General features: G+C 28.3%; 3 protein-coding genes across 5 annotated transcripts in view; 2 read left to right on the top strand and 1 right to left on the bottom strand.

Moving 5' to 3' along the window:
* LOC132923873 (uncharacterized) overlaps positions 1 to 3762 on the top strand; it is a 28016-nt gene extending 24254 nt beyond the window's left edge. The window contains exon 6 of the mRNA XM_060987856.1: positions 439 to 3762. Within this exon, the coding sequence (XP_060843839.1) occupies positions 439 to 1089 (651 nt within the window). The 3' untranslated portion in view covers positions 1090 to 3762. The remainder of the gene's footprint in view (positions 1 to 438) is intronic.
* Positions 3763 to 6007: 2245 nt separating this feature from the next.
* On the bottom strand, positions 6008 to 12162 carry LOC132918403 (alkaline ceramidase 3). 3 transcript variants are annotated; one of them, XM_060979614.1, is made up of 7 exons: positions 11515 to 12162; positions 9902 to 10013; positions 9731 to 9841; positions 9555 to 9660; positions 9201 to 9491; positions 7633 to 7737; positions 6008 to 7562 (listed from the first exon to the last, which is right to left on the bottom strand). In XM_060979614.1, exons 2-7 carry the CDS (start codon positions 10005 to 10007, stop codon positions 7454 to 7456), a joined length of 828 nt encoding a protein of 275 aa, XP_060835597.1. In that variant the 5' UTR covers positions 10008 to 10013; positions 11515 to 12162; the 3' UTR covers positions 6008 to 7453. The 3 variants fall into 3 exon arrangements, with proteins under 3 accessions (XP_060835597.1, XP_060835599.1, XP_060835598.1); XM_060979616.1 differs by lacking the exon at positions 11515 to 12162 and adding an exon at positions 10197 to 10300; XM_060979615.1 differs by lacking the exon at positions 11515 to 12162 and adding an exon at positions 10079 to 10099.
* A 361-nt stretch (positions 12163 to 12523) lies between these two features.
* LOC132918401 (integrator complex subunit 6) lies at positions 12524 to 18218 on the top strand. Its single transcript, XM_060979609.1, has 14 exons — positions 12524 to 13159; positions 13274 to 13351; positions 13739 to 14159; positions 14258 to 14475; positions 14539 to 14700; positions 14800 to 14952; positions 15020 to 15247; positions 15314 to 15462; positions 15532 to 15653; positions 15733 to 15939; positions 16007 to 16143; positions 16211 to 16448; positions 16720 to 17037; positions 17183 to 18218. The coding sequence occupies exons 1-14, from the start codon at positions 13043 to 13045 to the stop codon at positions 17353 to 17355; spliced, it is 2721 nt and encodes a 906-aa protein (XP_060835592.1). The 5' UTR covers positions 12524 to 13042; the 3' UTR covers positions 17356 to 18218.
* The last annotated feature ends 343 nt before the right edge of the window (positions 18219 to 18561 follow it).

Genomic DNA, 18561 nt, shown 5'->3' on the forward strand with positions numbered 1-18561 from the left:
TTTCTTTATTTTACCAATAATTGTTTATGGTAAAATAACCATTTGAGTTTTACATTGGGAGCGCCAAAATTTAAGCAGGTCACTTTATTTGAATAAATATACCTATATATTTTTATACATGTATGTTGCGTCGTGTGTGTATGAGGTTTAAAGGTTCTATATGATACACAATTCTATATCGTATTTTTAATATTCGCATATTTCGAAATTTTTGAGCATATTGTGCGTGTTATCACATTTAAAGAGTAGGTATTTAAAATTATTTTAGTTATTGACTTATTGTTTATGGTTTTTATGAAAGTATAGCTACCAATTTTTTTTAAAAATACATTTTATACAAATTTTTAATTAAAAATATTAAGATATGAGATCAAACGTTGTTTATAAATTTAAAAAAAAATTAAATCGACCCAATTTCAAACGAAAACGATTTTTCAGGAGACAATGAACCGAGACGGTTTCCCGCACGGGCCGCGGAACCTGGACGACGGCGTGGTCGAGCCGTCGACGGACGGCGACGACGACGACGACAACGACAACAGTCAGCCGCCGGCCGCGACACCGACGTCCGCCAACAACGGGACCGCGGGCGAACAGACGGCCGCAGGCGTAGCGCAGCTGCAGAGGCGCCGGCGCCGGCGTTCGATGAACGTGTCGGACGCGGGCAACGCGGACGTGGGCGTCAGCGGGCTGTACGACGTCATATCGCAGTCGGACTTGGCGTTCACGCCGGACACGAAGACGGACAGCGAGGCGGTGACCATATTCCAGGGACGGATCCGCGAGGACGTGGTGTACGGCATATGCATGCCTGTGCACGGGTTCGGCGCGCTGTTCGTCATGTTCGCCGGTTCGGCGATCGTGTCCGTCGTGGTGGCCGGTTTCCAGTTGCACAAGTACCAGGTGAGGCGGGAGACGCAAAAGATGATGTCCGTCCAGGCACACCAGCACAGCGTGGCCGCGGCCGCCGTGGCCGCCGGCGGCGGTTACATCCACAACTCGCTGGCCGGCATCGTGGCGCTGAACAAGCTGATCGCGTCCAAAACGGCAGCCGCCACCACCACCGCGCAGACCAGACGAAACAGCTAATCGACTACTATTAATAATAATAATATTATTTACTATCTATATTATATTAGGTATATATATACATATAAATACTACTACGACGTTGTTGACGGCCATCACGATTTTTAGTGCATAAATCACTCGATGGTCGTCATCATTATTTTCAATTATCATTATCATCGGTATCGTCAGTATCGTTGGTGCGTGTTTATTATAACGTTAGTGAGGCTAAATTTTGATGGAGGTGGAATATAGTTGAAAAACATTTTTATTTTTACTTACCCGTCACCAGACTGGAGAGAGAAATATTATATGTTTATTGGTCTTTGTTCTGCAATTTCTTTTCTAGACGACCATACGAATACTACACTAACGTGATATACTTAACAGGGCTGTATTTATTTGCGTGGGAAAACGGGGTTATTATGCCGGGGTACAAAATGTTTAGGGGTGGAATTTTTTCGTTAAATTGTCATTTTTTTAATCCAGTATTAAGCATGATCCCGTTCACCGATTTCCTACAGTAAATATTATATTTTTTTTATATTTTGATATCTGTTACCGTAATTTATGATAATATTATCAGTAGCGAGAGTAAATCAACTAATCGAACAAAATCTAACTCCTTCCATCAAAATATGAAATTGTAATTAAACAATTTTCTGTGTCACAAATATCAAGAAGAAAATTTCTTTTTCTTTTTCGTTTATTAAGCGATTGTTTTTGTTACAACTGTATGGACAATTCGTAAATACAGCCTTGAATTGTAATCAATCAATGTAATAGTAACGCTCTAATTTATAGTAGCCCAACATGAACAAAAATATACAATATAACTAAGTATAATATACCTAGTCAATCGTCGTAAATTGATGTTCTATATATATTTTATCATAATTTATTTAGATTATTAAGCATAAAGCTACCTAGGGCAACCCACCACGACACTAAATCCATCTTTGAACATCATATTATCGCCACGCGCCAAAAAAATTCTTTGACTTAATTCTGATTTAACATATAATATCCCGGTTGATGCTGATAACAATTAATATTTAAAAAGATATATATTTTCATTTTTACACGTTTAAGAATATTATAGGTAGTATACATAATATAATTGACTATTATTATTATTATTATTTTCTCGTATTGCGTTTGAATTAAGAAAATAGTTTTATTTTTTTAATTGGTGCTAAATTAATATAAAATCAGCAATGGAAAAAACTTGGATACAACATGCATACATATTTTTCATTTAAATATTTATTAATGGTTTGTAAGAGTTATTTATATACAAATTACTGTTATATTGACAAATCTGTAAAAAAAACTTATTAGACAATTTATTATTTTATTCCATTTTTAAATCGTATGATGTTAAGTTTAATTATAATTGTGTAAATATATATCTAAATACTGAATGATAGCAATCAAAACTAGATAATTTTGTTATTATTTAATATATTTTAATATTTTAGTTTAATATTACGTAGTCATGAAACTGGCCAGTTCTTCGTAATAACGGTTGAAGTTTTATTAACAAATTTAGCAAATTTTATTATCTAGTAAAACCAAAATTTTTTGTGACCTAAAAATGAAATTCTTAATGTTCGTTCAAGTTGTTTTTATGACACGGCGTTTCGTATAGGCGAAACATGTACATTCATGTAAACGAACACCTTATTTTAAATGAATACATCAATACATGCTAAAGTTGATAATATTATATAGTATATTATACTATTTTCATCTGATTTACAACACCCGTTGGCATTTTTACTTAGTAATTAAGTTCTTGTAAATATTTTATTATTATTGTGTATTTATTATTTTTTATATTTAGCGTAAAATTGTTTTGCTCAGCATTTTGAGGGGTGAACAGAATGAAAATGGAATTTTTTTCTTAATCATAATGTAATTTGTACATTATTTATCTGAATTTAATCTACTGAAACTAAATTAGTCATACTATTTTATACTTTTCCAATTGTTAATAAATAATGTTTAAAGATACATCGAAAAAAAATCAAAATTTTACCATGTTATTACCTATAACAGTTCTTTATTTCTTAAAAAATACTTTCATACAATTCTTTTAATTTAAATAATTCTAAATAAAAAATGAATATATTGAGTTATTTATAAAATAATACACTTTTAGTACCTATAATTATCTAATCCATTTTTACTCTGAGCCTCACATAATATTATAATCATAATATATTTATGGTATAATTTTTACTGCGTTAATTTTTTTTTTTTATATATATTTATAAATATTTTGTTATTATCATAAAGTTAATAACTGTAATATGTAAATAAATTTTAAACAAGTTTTAGAATTGTATTTTATTTATTATTATTATATCTGAACCAAATACACTGTTAATACGTATAACAATGCATTTTAACATATAATATGTACCCATAACCAATGTATTATTAGTCTTAAAATGAGGAATCTGTGAAAAAATGTTTATGTTATTTTGTATTATTACATTAATGATAATGGACAATTATTATTTGCGCACATTGCATCAAATATTTATATGGGCGCATGTAAATTCCACTGGTTATTTCTTACTACCTGTAAAAAATTGTAAATTCTACCGGTACCTACGTTTTTTTACCTAAAAAATTTTATTTCCACCGTTTTTACACAAATTAATAAAAATCAATAATGACCAATAATGATCACTAGTTATTAGTTAGTTGAAAAAAGATAAAAATACAATTAATAATATAAATAAAAAAATTAAATAACTCAAATAGAATTTTAAATTGGATTGATAATGATTAGATGCAGATGGAAAAATAGTTTCCGCGAAATCGTATCGTGCTCGATTTACATATAGTCGATTTAAAACATGTAAATTTCACCTATACTTTTATTTTGACCTGAAAAACCACGTTAACTGCACCGATGGTAAAATCCACAGATTAGGTACATCGGTAAAATCTACAATCACCTATTTATGTTCCTATTAGTACCTAAGTACCCGGTGCACACGAATTGCATACCAAAACAGGTAGACAAACTTTTTTAACAAATTGCGTCCCGGACGCAATTCGTGTTACTTTTTCACTTAATATTTTTTTTAGGTTTACAGTGGTTTTCAAATTTATTTTTAAATTTTTTTAAATATAACAATAATTGAATATTTATCATTAACATAATATTATTATATGAAAACTTGTTTTTAGTAATTTGTACTTTTAGGCCGGAGCTATACACGGCGTATTCGACGCGTTTCGAATGCTGTGTATTCCACGGCGTTTTCCATCGAATTAAAAATAAACCAATGCATTTCTAGTTCAACGGGCTACGAGGCGGAATACGCCGTGTATAGTCCCGGCCTTATAAATATTTTCGATAAAAATATTGATGGAGAAAAATACAAGAACTAGGCTTGGCTTCAGACTATATCCTAAATGATGAAATAGGCAAGTACTTAAAAATTATCTTTGAATTATCTTTCCTAGAACCAGAGTTTGATAAGTGCCAACTATTTAGTAATTAGTATAGATACATACATAAATGAAAATTCAATATTTCCTCCGTGATTATGGGCAGAAAAAAGTTCTAACTCACAAAGAACAACTAACTAATGAGATTGATTATGACTTATAATTTATATTATTATAACATTATTATGTTTTTACAATTCAATTTCAATTTTTTTTTATGTAACCTGCCATATCTTTTTTATGGCAATATTACTTTAGGAGCTACTCACAATAATTTACTGTAGATAAAAAAGTAACGCAAATTGCGTCCGGGATTGGTTCGTCTACCTACTTTGATACACAATTCGTGTGTACCCTAAGTACCAACCTACCTAATAGCAGTGATTTTTCTGCACACTATGTAGCATCATTTTAATTTCTTACCCAATTAAAATATTTTGTTAAACAATTATCAACATTGTCTACCTGCACTCAGCTGCGGTAGTATGGTTTTAAATCTATAAATGTAGGAAATTATAGTATAAACATTTGGTTAGAATTTCAAGTACTACGATCATTCGATTTTGAATTACTACAGAATAAAAAAATATCTTTTGACAAGAAATTGGTATTTAACACGTGAATTTGTGTTTTCATCAAATTTTAAATTTCAGATGCTTGTTAAAAATGTGTTTATTTTTAAATTAATTTTACCACAGTAATGATTGGAAGTCAGGACTTAATGTTTTATTTAAAATTTGTTTCATGTTATTATAACAAGTTGTGCGTCTTCATTATTTAAATGTGTAGCTAATAATGACATAACAATGTAAAATACAAATAAAATCTTAAAATAAGATTATATATTATAAAAAATATTTAAACAAAATTATTGGGAAAATTTTCTAACTAAAACATCAAAAATAAAATCAATACATTTTTATATTATAATAAAATCAAACTTCACTTCCGAGACATTTTGCCATATTATTTATAGATTTTCTGAAAAAACTATAAAAAAAAAAGTAGAAAACTGGTCAAGAAAGCAAAAATAATCATAAAAAATGGAAGCATCTTTATAAAAAATCATTGAAAAAAGAAACAAGAGCACTTTCAAATTTCATAATTGAATGTGTTGTAACATAACATACACTTCAATAGCACTTGGCTACATTTTAAGGTAATCCATAAAAATAAGCAAATGCTTTAAGTCCCGAGTCCTGATAATACTAATAATATCAATAATTTTAATATTATTAATTTATTATAGAATTTTATTATACAAATATGTTTATTGTATATTTTTATTCTTTTTTAAAGTTAATTTAAAATTAACAAAATTACACATATTTTTAGTTTATTTTTATTATATTATTTAAAATGTTCCATTCTTAATTGCTGTTTTCAAATCTTTAAAGGCACAAATTATGTGAATCTAAATACATTGATTGAATAAAAAGGTATATTCAAAAACTTAAAGACCATTCAATAAAAATTAAAAATAAGTATTCAAGCTTCATTTAATATAATGCCCAAAAAATTCTAAATTTATTTCATTATAAATAAACTATTTAAAATCATACATATTATTCAGTTATTTATCAAATCAATCAATATTACAAACTAAAAATCAGTAAAATTTACTAGGTACTAATATACGTAGGTAACAAAAAAAAAATCAACAATTCCAAAATAAAATGATAAACTAGCTTGATGCATCGTTGTATAAATAAGTATTTAAACATTTTAATTCAGACATAGACCAAAATTTAACAATATAATAGTTCATTTCAACAAAAATAAATATTAATAATATTGTGTTAAATGGAATACCCAAATAAAATTAAAATATTCTATATATTCTAATAATCTAGAACTTAATGAATAAATAATAATATAATAAACTAAATAAATATATCACATGTGTGTATTTCTTATAATTTAAACATAAATTAATTATAAAAATGCAAAACTTAAATGAAAGGTTGATTAACCAAGATCATTAAAGCAAATGCAGTTTTTTTTATAATCAAGATAGGTAACATTCACATCCCCTATAATTCAACTACTGACTATCTAATTATTTCAATCAATTTCCCAACTAGTGGTCCTCGAGCATAACATAGATGCCAGGGGTCCAAGAATTTGAAGATTTTATTCCATTTTCAAATTTTGTGAAATTATAGTATTCATTAATGGTAATATAATGTTGTGGCAAGCAAATAACAATAAGTATTATAGTAACCAGTTGTAGTAATCATGTCTTGTTTACCGTTGATATATTGCTATTGAATATTAATACACCATAGGTTCTATTGGGGAGCAAGGGGGAAGGCTTGACCCCTCAGTTTTTAAATGTATTTTAGCATATTAAATTTATTTAGAAAACCATTTACTTGTCTACATTTCATCAATAAAATGTACCCTCCCCCCATCACAAATTACAGCTCTAGTTGTGCCTAAGCAAATATAAGACCTGGTATTTTTATTTATTCTAAAATCTATAATGTGTGGAAAATGTAATCTGCTTACAAACAAAAAATTAAAAAAGTTGGGAAATAGTGGTTTACATTATTTGATTATTAATCTAATAATAACAAAAAGTGTAAATAAATTAGATAAATGATTTACACTAGTAGAATAATTTCCTATAAGATATATTATATCACTTCCAGTTCCAAATCAAATTTAAATAGTATTACATTTTTTGTTTTAACTTAACTGAATAATAAATAAACTTTAATTTAATTAGGTAACTCAAAAAAAAAATAATACTACCACAGTAAAATAATAGTAAAAATATATTAATAATTTAATTTTGAATTGGTACCTAAATGCTATATTAGTTTTATTTAATTTTCAATAAAATATACACAAAGGTAATAAGTATATAACAAAAGATAATACTTGTTTACTATGGACTTATATTGAAAAATTAATAACTTTTTGTAGTTTTTTGCCAACGTATACTAAAATACATATTCTCAGGTAAAAGTAGATTTGACAGTTTATATTTTTTATGGTAATCATATGTGCTGTGAATACTGAAATAAAAATAATTAAGGAATTTTAAATCGATCTAATTAATAAATAAAACATATTAAAAATAATTACCAAAATAGAACTTGAATATAAACTCCATATCCTGCAAATATATGCCACCAGGCATGCATTTGAGTGAATGGTTGTAGGAACATTGGAATCTGTTCTCTTAAGATCCTGTATGTTAAAAGTAAATAGATAATTACTTCATTTAATATACCTAGTAGATCTCTAAAAAATTTATTTAATTATGTATATTATGTCACGTCCACTTAATAAATTTGTTCGTTTTATTAAATGGATTTCTCCTTTTTTTATATACAATATAAGGATAACATTTCATGAAATATTATAAGCTTTTAAATAATATAATAACATATCAATATGGAAACTTATTTTTAGATAAAACATAAATATTTTAGATGATATGTCAAAAATAATGATCATTTATACTAATTAATAATATGCAGTTTTTAGTATTATGAAATAGAAATGAATATATTCACACAATATGAACATTGAGCACTTATATAAGAAAAAATTTTCACAACATCAAAAATTTCTCTTATTCATGAAATGTTTTCAATATTGAGACCATTGTGATAACATAATGAAAACAATCAAGTTATCAAAAATAAATTAATAAGAATTTTTTTGTATAAGTCTACTCTAAAAGTATATATAAAAAAAAACTATAAAACCATGGGTATCTTTCCAGTGAGGTACCCTACAAAAAAATATATTATCATATTTTTAGTTAAATTACTTAATATAAATAACAATTATAAGATTTTTAGTTTTAGAAGAGAAAATAGAGTTAATCTCCTGATATAATGGAAATATCATAATTCTGGTTTTTTAATAAAATTCACAGGGCAAAAAATACAAATATTTCATGTTTTAATTTATTTTAATGTTTTTGGTAAAAAAACTGAAAAATGTATTGTTTTAAGATAGACATTTTGTGGAATTCATTTTTCTGAAAACATTGACAATATTTTAATTTCATTAATCTCCTGAATTTTAATATTTTTAATTTTCCAATTTCGAGAAAAACACTGCAAATTATTTAAAACCATAATGGTGATATTGATTATAAATATTAGGTATAACAAATATGTACATATTAGCATTTTGTACAATAATTATTTATTTTTTTTTTAAAATTTCAACAATGTTGAAGAAATAAAATATGTTTATTGGTAGGCGGTAGCCACATTGAAAGCATTCGCCGTAATACATTTTTGCTACAATGATACCTCTATTGTATTAAAAATCTTTGCAGTTTTTTTTAATATTAAATGATAAATATTAAGAATCAGGAGATTAATGAAATTAAAATGTTAAAACGTCAATAATTCCAAAAATCAACTTTACAAAATGGTTATCTTCAAATTTTTGAAAATAATTAAATAAAAAATATATATATTTTAACTTTTTTACCAAAATATTAAAATAAATTATAACATGAAATATGTGTAGTTCTTGTCCCAGTGAATCTTATTAAAAACCCAGAATTATGATATTTCCATTATTTCAAGAGATATCGTAATGGATAAATCCTCACGGGGCATCCTGTATATATGTATTGATATTCATTCAAATCACAGAACAATAAAATATATACAAAAAAAACTTACGTGATATTTTTGCAAAATATATTATCAATATTCCACAAAAAAAACCCAAACAGGTATAATGCTATTGCAACAATAAACATATGTTTACAAACAGCGCATTTAAATTCTAATATTAGTTTGATTTCTTGTGCTAATGATATAGCAACTAGTATACCATAACAAACATGTTGCAGTAATGGTTGAGGCCAAGCAAGATAAATTATTGCAAATCCAATACTTATAATTATTAATATTAATAATAATAATTTATTCGGAATAATCTTAGATTTCATATCATGTTTTACTATTGATCTGTAAAAAATATAAACATTAAATTAAAATTCTAAATTAAAAATATATTTTAAATAAACTTACAAACAATAAACACAATAACATGTTCCCCAAACCATTGGTAATTCATCAAATAACTGCATTTCATATAAAAGTGTCATGTGAAATGCCAAACTGCCAAAACCAACCACTAAAAATTTATTTATTTTATATTAACAAAATATTTTGTTTTAATAAATTGTATTGTAGACTTTACATACCCAAAATGAATGCATAACAAAAAAAAAATCTTCGAGCAAATTTTTGTTTTTTCATGTCCCAAATACCCCATAATGGAGGTATTATCATCATCAAATTACTGATAGTATTCCCTTCAATAAATTTAAAATTATACTTAAGGATTTTACTACTACTTAGCCTTTACTACTTACACATTTCAGCAACATAGTGATTTACTTCATAGTTTTTCTCACACCAATCAATGGTAGCTGTAGGTTTACCCCAATAACCTGTGCTATTGAGTTCTTGAAAAGCCATTGGTATCTACATTAAAACACAAATATGAATGTTAAAATAAACTCTAGGTAATTAAAAAGTAAAGTAGATACCTTAAACAGATATATTGTATATATGTATCTAGTCCTGAATATTAGTTTTGGCTAATATTATTTTAAATTAGAATATTTAAAGATTTTTTAAAAAAATCTTACAAACATCTAAGGTTACCTATATAAAAATGTACAACTGTTTTGGACGTTTTAATTATAAATACTAAAATACAAATAACAATGCATGACTATAAAAAATATAAGAAACACAGTGACCAATAAATATAATCTTTAATGAAGACTTTCTACTTTCTAGTTTTAAATATTTTATATCCACATTGGTTAGTTATAATTTATATTTTAAACACATATTAAAACATATCACGTATTTTAAAGCGTGATATGTTTTAATTATAAATTATAATGATAAATGTAGTTTCATTTGTTGTATTGTACATACAGACAGACATGTAGGTATTTATTTTCTATTGAATGTTTAAATTTACATTTAAATAGGGTAGACTTTAAGAAAATGTTAATCACAAATTACAAGAAGGCACTAGAATATAATATTCAGAAATATTCTCGCATAATGAATTACATACTAATAACTAATTCAATGGAAGTACCTATATATTTCCAAGAAATAAATATATCAATGAAATTTCAAATTAGTATAAACCACTTCACAATTTGCTTGTTGAGATTTTAACATAAATAAGATTTTGAGAAGTATATTAAATATTATAATCTTTGAAATTTATAGTGAACACTATTTAAAATATTTAAAATTGAATAAGTAATAATAAAAGCTCTAAAATGAATTGAATTTATTAATACTTCATAATTGCATTTATTTAGGTAAGTATAAATAAATAATCCAATAAATATAATTTTTAAATGTTTAAACATTAAAAAAACTGGCCAAGGAATATTATTTAGAAATATTTAATCAATAATTTAGAAAAAATTCCTATAATATAAATAATAAATATAAATACTAAAAACCTATAAAATTATAAGTTTTCTATAAGATAAAAATTTAAATACTAAGTAATACTAAGTATTATACAAATATTTAATTGGATAAGATAATTAAATCTGTTGGATTTTAAAATTTTGATAAATAAATACTTAATACTTAATATAATAAATTAGTAGTAACCACAATTTTAGTTTTAATTAAATATATATATATATATATATGTATATATACATAATTTATTTATAGAATATACTACAACCCAGTACCTGAATAATATGTTAAGCTTGAAATTTAAATATTATTAATTATTAAATTGTAAAAAATCTATACATTTTAAAATAAGTCAGATAAAACTCATATATAATACTTAGTAATCACTAAAAAAAACTATATAAAAAATAAGTATTTAATTATAATATTACATAATAATATATTACATATTATATGGTGTATAAATTATAATATTTTGTCTAACAAAAATAGTGATTATTAGAAATACCAAAATACTTACATATTATGTTTAAATGGTTATTAGTTAAAGCTTATAGGTACCAACTGATTACTACCTAATTTTTTATAAATATATTACAGATTATTGATGTAAAGTCATAGAATGGCAATTTCAGTGAGAAAATGCACCTTACTACAACTATTACTGAGAACGATAGCACCGTACATTACTAACATTGTAATGAACACGAATAGGACTTGGGATCGGCGTTAACCTACCTAAACTATAAGCGGTGTGTGGAAAATTTAAGATTCTAAAAAAAAAAATCATAGCGTATAGGGACGACGGCACTAGGCGAAACAACTCTACCGACGAGTGACGACCGTCACCATCGAGTCGCAACGGTGACTGCCGACTGGTGCAGCGGTGCGAACCGCGGTCTGCAGAATGCAAGTAAGGGGCGACCAACGGAAGGTCGGCAACGGCACCGACTTGTCGTCAGCCCGACGTCCGACACTTCGGGACGGTTAGTACTTTTCTACTGTACGCGGCCACGGACGGCAGACCGTTTTCCCCCGGGAGATAATATGTATCTATTTTACACCATGTTCGGGAACGTTTCCCGGCGATGTCATGTCATTGACTCATACAGTGCAACCACCACGACGGACGAGATATCGGTCGATAAACGCGTGTAAAAAATCGTTTCGACCATAAGGACGATTTCGAGGATTTTATTTTTTTCCAAACGAGGAATATTAAATATTAATACTAATTCTTCGTGCTAGGGCGTCCATGTCTGATGACTAAAGACCAAACAAATCGTCAGACGACAAACCGGTCGACTGCACGATTTACTGGATCACAAATCCGGTCGAATCGATAATAATAATATGGTCACCGTGCGATCGTTACTCGTCGCGAGCGGCATGATAAATATTTTATAGACGAATAACTAAATTATCCATCTATCTTATATTATTTATATGGTCGCGTGTGTCGCAAGTCGCTAGTAAATTGTCGCCGAGCCGTTCGTCGGTCGGTTGGAACTTTGAAACGTTGTCACTCGTCAATTTAACCCTCCCACCAGCCCGCACGACCATGCGGCGAGCACACAAAAACTGCACAGTACTACTACAACAGTAGTTAGTAGTGCACACCCAAAACCCGCAAACGCCGCAACACCCGCAACGCTATCCGCACCAATTTTGTTGATTTCCCGCAGCAGTGGTCGAACGGGTTACGCGCCGCCGGGGCAGCGCGCTCTCGCGGAATCGAGGTACCTCTCTCGGCGAGCTCATTTAGTCATTTCCGACAACGACGCAATGGTAAAAGTCTACTGCTGTGTGACGGTTTGTACTCGCTCTATTCGCAGTTTTCCGAACACACAAGCACCTAATTCCCCCAGACGACAGTCAAAAATGGCCGTCACCGTTCACGTATGATTTTGCCCGCTCCGCACTACGATTCGTGTCGGTCGCGTTTGTCCGTCGCGCCTGTTTCAATTTCAAAATATGCATAACTCCGGCGGTGTACATCACTTCTGCCGTCTTTGAATTCCGTTGTGCAATCCCGCCGCTCCTAAAGCATGACTATCATAGTGTTCCTCATCGACACCTCGGCCTCCATGTGTCAGCGGACCTACATGGGTGGCCGGCCGACGCTCTTGGACATCGCCAAAGGGGCCGTCGAATCCTTTGTCAAGGTCTGCGCCTCGGGCTACCCTTTTCGTCCGTTCATTTGCCGCCTTAGCGCGTCGCGATGAACCGAAAGCACAAGTGGTTGTTTTAATGACAATTTTTTTTTTCTGATAATATAGGTAAGACAGCGATCTTCAGAGAGCCGAGGTGATAGATATATGTTGTTAACGTTCGAAGAACCACCAGCCAACATTAAGGTATTTATAAGATACCTACCTTGACGGTTTTGATGTCTCATTATTATAGGTGTAATCTGTAAAAGATTCGTACGCAAACTGGATAGGATAGGTTGCTTAAGCATTCATGTACATTTTCAAGAGCTGTATCATTGATAATACCAAATTAAATTGTCATTATCAAATATTTATTTTACTTAACGCCTATATATCTGGTAATTTTTCAATTTAATTTCAATGCTGATTTAAAAGAGCCATTGTTGGGTAGCTTCTTTAAATGTTAATTAAGACTACTTGATAAATTATATTTTTCTGTTATCACTTGCTAAAAGATTGTATGATTTTCAAAAATAAAAAATTATGAGTAATATAAAAACTTATAATTATGTTGTTTATTTATTTGTTTAGGCTGGTTGGAAAGAAAACATTGGCGCATTCATGAATCAATTGAAAAATTTGCGCTGTGCTGAAATGACCACTTTGGGCCTAGCACTTAAAAATGTATTCGATATACTAAATATAAATCGTATGCAAAGCGGTATTGACACTTATGGTCAGGGTCGTTCTCCATTTTTTTTGGAACCTTGTATCATTGTAGTTATAACAGACGGTGGGCGTTTATCAAATGCATCAAATGTAGTTGATGAATTTAACCTACCCATGACAAACCCCATTCCTGGATGGGAAATGACTAGAGAACCATTTCGTTGGGATCAAAGATTATTTTCTTTAGTGTTACGAATGTCTGGCACTCCAACAGTAGATCGCGATACTGGACTAGTTGCCAATGATACATCTCCTATTGATGCTATGTGTGAAGTCACTGGAGGTATGATATTTATTTTTTAATTCATTATTATATTTAATACTATAATTTAAATTTATAAGCAGAAAAATGTTATGTTAATATATATATTTTTTTTATAGGTAGATCGTATTGTATAACTTCACAAAGGGTATTAATGCAATGCATTGATAGTTTAGTGCAAAAAATACAAAGTGGTGTTGTAATAAATTTTGAAAAAATTGGTCCAGAACCTTTACCAATCAGTGACAAAGAAAATGGCATGGATATAGACATTGGTTATGAAGAATTTGGAAAAATAGGCTTTGGAAATGCTGATCATATAAATCATCAAAATGGAGTATGATAATGCAAATAAACCATAATATATTTAATTTATGACTTATATCAAATTTATATTTAGAATAAAGTGAATGGCATTCCCAATATTGTTCAACCTCCTTCCAATGCATGGCATAATTGTCGTAAACTCATTCATGTTCCAAAATCAGCTCAAAAAGGTTTTCCTATGGGATTTTGGCCTATACCTGAATCATATTGGCCTGAAAATACAATGAATTCTTTGGTAATTATTATTAACCCTAATTATGTATATAATATATATTATAGTTACTTAACTTATATTTTATATTTAAATAAATATAATGTTTGGTTGTTATAATAGCCACCAAGATGTGCACATCCAACAGTTAAATTTTCCTGTGTCAATCAAGAACCTATGGTGATAGAAAGTTTACCTTTTGACAAATATGAATTAGAACCATGTCCACTAACGCAATTCATTTTATCAAGGAAACAACCTACACTTTGTTGGCAGGTAATCAATATTAAATTCAAACATTATAATTTAAAATTAATCAACTTTTATTGTTTTAATATTTTAGGTTTTTGTTGCAAACAGTTATAAAACTCCAGAAGTGATGCATCCATTTGGTTATCTAAAAGCCAGTACAACTTTATCTTGTGTTAATCTTTTTGTATTGCCTTATAATTACCCTCTACTATTACCCATTCTCGATGAATTGATCAAAGTGCATAGATTAAAACAAACACCTGAATGGCGAGCTCAATTTCAAGCATATTTAAGAAGTACACCAGGATATTATAATGCTGTAATTATTTAAGTGTATTACTTTTTATTTAGTTCTTTAGTATATTAAAATCAATCTAATTTGTAGCCTTTGAGAAGAGCATTAACAAGAATGGGTGTGCCTAGTACCGTAGTGACTTCATTAGTGCCAGACACAGCAGACAATGCTTCATTAAGCTACTCTGTATTAAGTTATTTAAAACGACTTAAAACTCAAGCCAAAACAGAATATGATAGGTATTTTTTTGTATAACTAAAAAAAAATTTAACTTTATAATTTTAACAATATAATTTTTTATATAATAGATTATGCACTGAAGTTACTAACAAACAAACAGCTAAAACAAATTTAAATTTAGCCGATTATGTCCGTGTTAATCACATATCATTGCTCAAAAAAGATATGACGACAAATCCTCAATTACAAAGTAATAAATATTTTTTATTGTATTATTATTTATTTTTGATAAATTTATAATTTCATTTTGTTTTTATAATTTATTTTAGATAAATTTATTCATCTGCGCGAACAATTAAACGACTTTAATAACTATGTAGTAGGTACAGCTAAAAGAAAAAATGTAGAATGTAACAAAACTGGTGGTTCTGGTTTTCGTAATCCATTTGACATATCAAGAAGTAAACTTTTAGAAGTAGTCAAAAACATGCAAACTAATTTTTCTCATTTCTCTCAAACCAGATTCTTTGAAGATGGTAAGTAAATTAAAAATTAAAAAATTTACTTGATTTGATTTATATTCTTTATAACATTTATAATTAGATCTAGTGCATTCAATGCCTGTAAGCCAAATGGGAAACTATCAAGAATACTTAAAACGTATGACATCACCACTCAGAGAAGTTGAATCAATGCCTGTTCGACAACACATGTTTGGAAACCCTTTCAAAATTGATAAAGTTAGTATTACGTGTGTAATTTTTTGTTCTATATATTTTACAATTGAGTATTTTTTTTTTTCAACAGAGAATGATGGTAGATGAAGCTGATGTTGACTTGGTTGGAGCAGGAAGTGGATCATCAAGTCCTAGAGCTGGATCAAAAAGAGCATTAGATAGCAGTCCCGCACGGAGAAAACCTGGGCCTTTACCACGACATGTATGTGCATCACCTCGGCCCAGATCACCATCACCTGCCCCTTTCAGTCCTATTAATTCAATAGTTGAAACTCCACCTATACTTTTACCTAATGGAGGAGAAACAGGTATGGCATGAATATCATCATTTTGTTTTTTATTTCAATCAGTAAACATATTGAACTTGCTAGTTATATAGCATTTTCTTATTTTACTTTTTTTAATGTATTTAATATATAAGTTATTACTTATTATCAATAATATATTAATATTTATTAATAATATCCTGATAAAAATAAATATAATGCAATTATTTTATTCTTTAGAACTAACTAAATATTTTCTAAATTTATTGACATTTATTTTATCATTTGATGTTTTGTTTTATTATAATTTTAGATGAAGAAACTCCAATTCCAGTTAATGGTGAATGTTACCCTAGGGCTATGTGCCCATCACCACCTCCACCCATTCTTGAACCATATGAAAATAACTTTGATGATGATATTGATGATGACGAGATTGTGCCAAATGATTTATGTAACCATGTTCCAGTAATTCCAGAAGGAAATACTGTTCGTCAACACTTGTTAACAATAACTGCTAATATGAATCAAGAAATTGATGAATTATCCAAACAAGAGTTGATAGACATTAAGCAACACAATGCAAAAGTTAGGAAACTTTTATTCATTGAAGTTAAACGTCCTGGTCAAAGTAAGTATAATTCATGTTTTGATGGGGCGTCATTCGCCTTCTGAGAAATTGTGAGTAAATAATAAATATATAAATAGTAAAAATAATATGTATATATTTTTACTAATAAAACAATGTTTTTGCTTTTTTACATTTTTCTTTTCAGATTATACAGCATTATTCCATTGTTTGAGTACATTAAAAGGTCCAGCGTCTATCCAATTGACCTATGTTAATGACATTATTGCTGAAGCCCTTAGGTTTAAGAGAAAAAAATTAGTTAACAAATTGGAGGAGTTTAGAAAATCATATATGCGAATTCCAGCTGCGGCCAGATGATAAAAAATAATAATAATAAGATATGGATTGTAGGCCTAACTTATTATTTTTCCTCTTCTATAATATCGTGTTGATCTACTGATACTATCTGATGTGTGAAAATATAACATCTATATCTAATGCTACAGACTTGCAAAAAAATTTAACAACTATTTTTGTAATAAAAGATTAATAGGCATAATTTAATGATGGAATAGGATAATATTTATTTAGTTCCTTTTCTATTAAACATCTGTCTTCTACTTTTCCACAATAATATTGTTATTTTGTAAAATAATATTTACATTTGAGGAGATATTTTTCATTTCCATTATTGAATGTTTTTTATTCAATCATTTATAATTTTTTTTTTTTTTTGCTTCTTGCTATCAATTAAACCAGTTACCCAATTTGACACTCGGTTTTCAACAAAATCAATGCATTTTTATTTCTCCAGCTACTCTGAATACCTACAAAAATTTGAAGAAAAAAATATTTTTTCACAAGTGGTGCTTAAATTAGTGTAAATTGCATTCTAAAGAAAATATTTGATCCTTAAAATTAAATTTTATATAATGTTATAGTAAAAATTATTATACTCTATTCCAAATAAGTAAGCAGACCTTTTTCGTGCACATTGAGTTAGGTCCTGGATAATATAACCCCGGGCAATGGCAAGTTGATTTATGTTGACGAAACATAGGAGTAATTATTTATGATGGGGCGAGAATGTGCAGTCTGCCTCATGGTATAATTTGATTTGGAGTAGAGTGTGTAATTGAAAAATTTAACAAATAAACAATTTAACTTTTATTAATTATGCTTTTTAGTGTAATCAAATTTGTATGTATTGCTTAAGTTAATAAAATCAGTTACTTTAATCATTAGGTTTTTTGGTTTGAATATTATTTAATTATATAAATAAAAATAACTAAAAGTATTAAAATATATATTAAATACACATAATAAAAAAAATATATAAAAATCAAATATTAATTTCAAGTGAGTAGTTGTTAATTAATCATTATTCTTCAGTTTATGAAGAAGGTGGAAGTAACTTTTATATAAAATTATTTAGTATAATAATGTTAATAGATTTTTTTTAAATATTTATATAGGTATATTTCTGATGCATATAACCAATATTATATTTATAATGAAAAATAAAATGAGTTTTTTTTCTTATGATACATTTCAGTATTAATATATTATTAGTGCTCGAATTGT

The sequence above is a fragment of the Rhopalosiphum padi genome, chromosome 1, assembly GCF_020882245.1.
Source record: "Rhopalosiphum padi isolate XX-2018 chromosome 1, ASM2088224v1, whole genome shotgun sequence".
Taxonomy (NCBI): domain Eukaryota; kingdom Metazoa; phylum Arthropoda; class Insecta; order Hemiptera; family Aphididae; genus Rhopalosiphum; species Rhopalosiphum padi.

Excerpts from the sequence above, each read along its gene's own strand:
- LOC132918403 (XM_060979614.1), bottom strand. The coding sequence starts at position 10,007 with ATGGCTTTTCAAGAACTCAATAGCACAGGTTATTGGGGTAAACCTACA. Across the intron at positions 9,842-9,901 it reads TCACTATGTTGCTGAAATGT|GGAATACTATCAGTAATTTG; the intron begins GTAAGTAGTAAA and ends AATTTATTGAAG. Across the intron at positions 9,661-9,730 it reads TTGTTATGCATTCATTTTGG|TGGTTGGTTTTGGCAGTTTG; the intron begins GTATGTAAAGTC and ends ATAAATTTTTAG.
- LOC132918401 (XM_060979609.1), top strand. The coding sequence starts at position 13,043 with ATGACTATCATAGTGTTCCTCATCGACACCTCGGCCTCCATGTGTCAG. Across the intron at positions 14,160-14,257 it reads TATGTGTGAAGTCACTGGAG|GTAGATCGTATTGTATAACT; the intron begins GTATGATATTTA and ends TTTTTTTTATAG. Across the intron at positions 16,144-16,210 it reads ACCCTTTCAAAATTGATAAA|AGAATGATGGTAGATGAAGC; the intron begins GTTAGTATTACG and ends TTTTTTCAACAG.